The 2,686-nt window shown below is 45.9% G+C and overlaps 1 protein-coding gene across 1 annotated transcript; it reads left to right on the top strand.

The window, feature by feature from the left end:
* Nucleotides 1–1,209: 1,209 nt before the first annotated feature.
* LOC139654558 (transmembrane protein 74-like) lies at nucleotides 1,210–2,028 on the top strand. Its single transcript, XM_071531670.1, has one exon. It carries the CDS (start codon nucleotides 1,210–1,212, stop codon nucleotides 2,026–2,028), a length of 819 nt encoding a protein of 272 aa, XP_071387771.1.
* The last annotated feature ends 658 nt before the right edge of the window (nucleotides 2,029–2,686 follow it).

Below are 2,686 nucleotides of genomic sequence, written 5' to 3'. Positions count from 1 at the left end.
ATTTGACATGGTTTTGATTGAATATCAAAGTAGAGTTTTCCTCTGGCTGCATCATGCTCTGAAAATGGGCCAGTCAGGAAATTGATTTGCAAAACTGCTCTTTAAAAAAAAAAAAAAAGAGTAGTATCCCTCCTCCTGCAATTAGATATGTTTCTTTCTTCCATTCCTTTCTTATATCATTGAAATATCATTATGCATATTATGTGATTAGGCTAATGATTCTTCTACTGAGCCTGACCTCTGACCTCCCTGAAGTGTGTGTGTGTGTGTGTGTGTGTGTGTGTATGTGTGTGGGTTGAGGAGGAGGGGGGTGGGAGTCATAATAAAGAATTTCCCTACATGGATCAATACAGCATCACATTATTATTATTTTACGTCCCTTTTGACTATTTCACCAAAAAATCCATCGCTTTATCACGACAAACAATAGGCTATAGTATTCCTAATCAGATTGCATAATAATACCTGAGGTTTGAAATACATCACTTGCTCGTACTCGGTTTCCCACAATGCTGAGTCTCCCGTCTGCTGCCTCTCTCTCATCTGATTATAGTGAATGTGCTGAGGGACACAGAACTTGGTTCAGTAATAAGCATACAAGGCGGTCGGTCTGCCGGAGCCCAATCCGTGGGAGGGGTCTGCCAAACCTTTCCCTCTAATTGACCAGGGAGCAGAAGCAGCCGGGGATGCGAGCAGCCGCAAACCGGGAAGGAGGTACTAAACAAACCGCTTTTATTCTTTAATGCCTAATGAAATATGCTGTAATTAGATTTATCAGCCGGTCGGAAGATCACTTAAAACGAAAGTGTTTAGAAAAAGCATTTTGAGAGCTTGCAGAAGCCCAAAAGGAAAGAAAAGTGTTACTGCACGAGCAGCCGAAATGTTTAATTGTCTTGAATCTTACAGTATAGGTAAATATCGAGGGAATTCAATTAAGGGAAGCTTAGCTGTACTTTAAAATGCTTGCGCTGCACCCGAGGGAGAGATGCGTATAGATTTAGACGGGTCCACCTTGTGCAAATACTTCACATATGTCAACTGAGTGTCTGGCAGCAATAAAAGCAATCCAAAGAATTAAAGTTGCATGGCTTAACGCAGGCTTTCGATAAGTTCATCAGTCACCTTGATTGTTTTCTGTCATTTTGCATGCTCCACTGACAGAGACGGACGTATGGGACTGACAAAAGGGGAAACCCAGCCCATATTCAAATGGCTGATCTCGAACTGTTTTACTTTGATCAACTGGGCGGCCGACCCGATCCGGACAACACCGCCCTGCTTTCCAATCACAATCAAAGTATCAACGAGATCAGCTGTTCCGGCGAAAAGTCACTTTGCGGCGGTTCAGCACCGCGGACAGAGAGCCGGAGCGCCCGGGCACCGGAGCAGCAGGAGGAGGAGAGGGAAACATCTTTCACCTGCAGGCGGGAAGGAGATGACGATGTCCGGCTAATGCAGACAAGTCCACACCGGCAACTGTGCGACAACTGGAGTCCCAGCTCCTCCAACGAACTGTGCGAGGAGGAGGAGGAGGAGGAGGAGGAAGAGGAGGAGGAGGTGGAGGTGGAGATCCCGGAACTTTACATGCTGTCCGACGACGACCTCGCCTCTGACGGGTCGGGCAAGTCGGTGGATTACGGCTTCATAATCGCAGTCACTTGCCTGGTGACCGGCATTTCTCTGGTTGCCATCTCCTACACGGTCCCCAGGGACGTGAGAGCGGACCCGGACAGCGTGTCGGCCCGGGAGATGGAGAAGCTGGAGCGGGAGAAGGCGAGGGTGGGGGCCCATCTGGACCGGTGCGTTATAGCGGGACTGTGCCTCCTCACCCTCGGGGGCGTGCTGCTCTCCACCCTGCTCATGATCTCCATGTGGAAGGGGGAGATGATCCGGAGGAGAGCCTTTGCCTATTCCAAACACGCAGCCAAGTTATATGGCTCAATCAATTTAAGAGCAGGCTCCAGCCCGACTCGGGGATCCTCCTCACATTTGTCAGCGGCTGATGAGGATTTAGAAGTGCTCAGTTGAATTTATGGACATGAGATGCAGAAAGACTCAGAAAAGTCCTCTGCAAATCCTGCCAATGCTGTCCTATAATCAGGGATGTAGTGGAGGAGAACTTGCTTTTTTATTTGCAGGATAGTTTAGGCAACTTTTTAGGTTGATATCAGTCTTTATAAGTTCATAACATAGGCCACATCATGGAAATATATGAAAATATATTTATTTTGTTTAAGCTGGTGGTTGTTTGCCTTAAGATGATCACCCACTGGAGTTTATTTCCCTTTTTATTCACCACTACATCACTGCTTATAATGATGCTGGCACTGCTGCTACTTCAGTGAATTCATCTGTTTACATGCCAGTTGAGACTTGTATGTTGAAGGCCCTATAAAACAGAAAAGGAACCAGGCGTGGCTTCATTGTAAAGATCTGTTGTGCTGCATTAGGATTTACCATCTTGTCAAACCAACACTCACTCCAGTGAATTGTTAAGGAGAGTAACTGATGAAAGCAGTGAGGAGCTGGCTGAAACAACATTTGCATGATCAATGTTGAACTCCAAAGAAAAATTCTGTTGAATATAATTGTGACTTGCTGAAGTAATACTTGTATATGCTCGGATTTGTTTGAAATGTGTCTCTGCAAATAGCGGGATAATAACACAGGAGGGTTAATTAGATTT

This window comes from Centroberyx affinis, unplaced genomic scaffold (genome assembly GCF_046629955.1).
Source record: "Centroberyx affinis isolate AG114_WGS23_722 - 3 ecotype Tasmania unplaced genomic scaffold, CSIRO-AGI_Caff_v1 ptg000144l_1, whole genome shotgun sequence".
NCBI lineage: Eukaryota > Metazoa > Chordata > Actinopteri > Beryciformes > Berycidae > Centroberyx > Centroberyx affinis.
This window is presented reverse-complemented; position numbering and strand designations above follow the sequence as displayed.

Excerpts from the sequence above, each read along its gene's own strand:
- LOC139654558 (XM_071531670.1), top strand. The coding sequence starts at position 1,210 with ATGGCTGATCTCGAACTGTTTTACTTTGATCAACTGGGCGGCCGACCC.